Below are 1066 nucleotides of genomic sequence, written 5' to 3'. Positions count from 1 at the left end.
CCTCCACAGTCAGCTAGGGCGCCCCCCAAATGCACACACACCCCGCAAACTTCCCGCTCCAAGCCGGACGCCGGGGAGTTGGACCCCGTCACCAAAACCAGACTATAAGCGGACGGCGGGGAGTAGGGGCGAGGGGCGGCCAACTTTCTCTGAATGGCCAACCGGGTCCTCCGGGCCGAGCCCGGGTCCGAGAGCCGCGGTGTGCGGGCCCGGGTTTGTTTACACCGGCCGCGCGCCGAGAGAACAGGGCGCGGGTTGGGAGGCGGCGGCGGCCCAGGCGTCCTCGCCCCGGCGCGGCCGGGACCCCGGGCCACGCTGTTAATGCGCACAGCCTGCTCCCCCACCCGCTCCCAGATGACTTTTTTCTTCTTTCGAAGAAAGGAGAAGAGAAGCACCGCACGGTTTTGCATATTTATTCTTTGCGAAAACACACAGCAGAAACTTTTTCCTCCAGCCCAGATGTAGATCTCAGATAGGAGATTTTCTTTTCCTCCCTCTCCAGATGATTCCGAGTGTCTTTTCTCTTTCTCGCTCTCTCTCCCTCTCTCTCTCTCTCTCTCTCTCTCTCTCTCTTTTTAAAGGGGGGGGGGGTTGTTGTTGTCTTTTCTTGCCCACTTTTTTACCGCCGCCCCATTTGGGGATCCTCCTCCCGACTTAATCTCCCCCCTCCCCGACACATCGGCCTCACTCCACCTGGGGGCTATACAGGGGAGGGGTGCGCGCGCGCCCCCGCACTCACACTCACACTCACGCGCGCACACGCCTCGCGGCCACGCAGCCCTCGCTCCGCTATCCACAGTGACACTCACGGATGGGGGAAAGCAGGGGGGTGGGGGGGCGTCCTCCTTACCTTTGAGGGATCTCGGTTTCGCTTGCTTGCGGCGAGACATCCTAAAAGCAAATAGCTGAAGTTGTTTCAATTCAGCCCTGTAAGAAACTACACTTCCTCGTGGCCGCGCGCCCCTCGCGCCGCGGCGCCTCGCGCCCTCGGCTCGGCCTCCCTCGCGCCCTCGCTCCGCGCTCCGCTCCTCGCTCCGGCTCCGGCTCGCCCTCTCGCGCGGGGCTC

At 63.0% G+C, this 1066-nt stretch overlaps 1 protein-coding gene across 5 annotated transcripts in view; it reads right to left on the bottom strand.

Moving 5' to 3' along the window:
- The window catches only part of ZNF521 (zinc finger protein 521), a 333149-nt gene that overhangs the window by 331006 nt on the left and 1077 nt on the right, over positions 1-1066 (bottom strand). For 4 of the 5 annotated variants that reach the window (XM_027774205.1, XM_006154537.3, XM_027774206.1 and 1 more), the window contains exon 2: positions 851-891. The exons of the other annotated variant lie outside the window; for it this stretch is intronic. In XM_027774205.1, the coding sequence (XP_027630006.1) occupies positions 851-890 (40 nt within the window). In that variant the 5' untranslated portion in view covers position 891. The remainder of the gene's footprint in view (positions 1-850; positions 892-1066) is intronic. 5 annotated transcript variants of the gene reach the window in all.

This window comes from Tupaia chinensis, unplaced genomic scaffold (assembly GCF_000334495.1).
Source record: "Tupaia chinensis unplaced genomic scaffold, TupChi_1.0 Scaffold000414_1, whole genome shotgun sequence".
NCBI lineage: Eukaryota > Metazoa > Chordata > Mammalia > Scandentia > Tupaiidae > Tupaia > Tupaia belangeri.
Note: the sequence above shows the minus strand (reverse complement) of the source record. Positions and strands in the feature narration are given on the sequence as shown.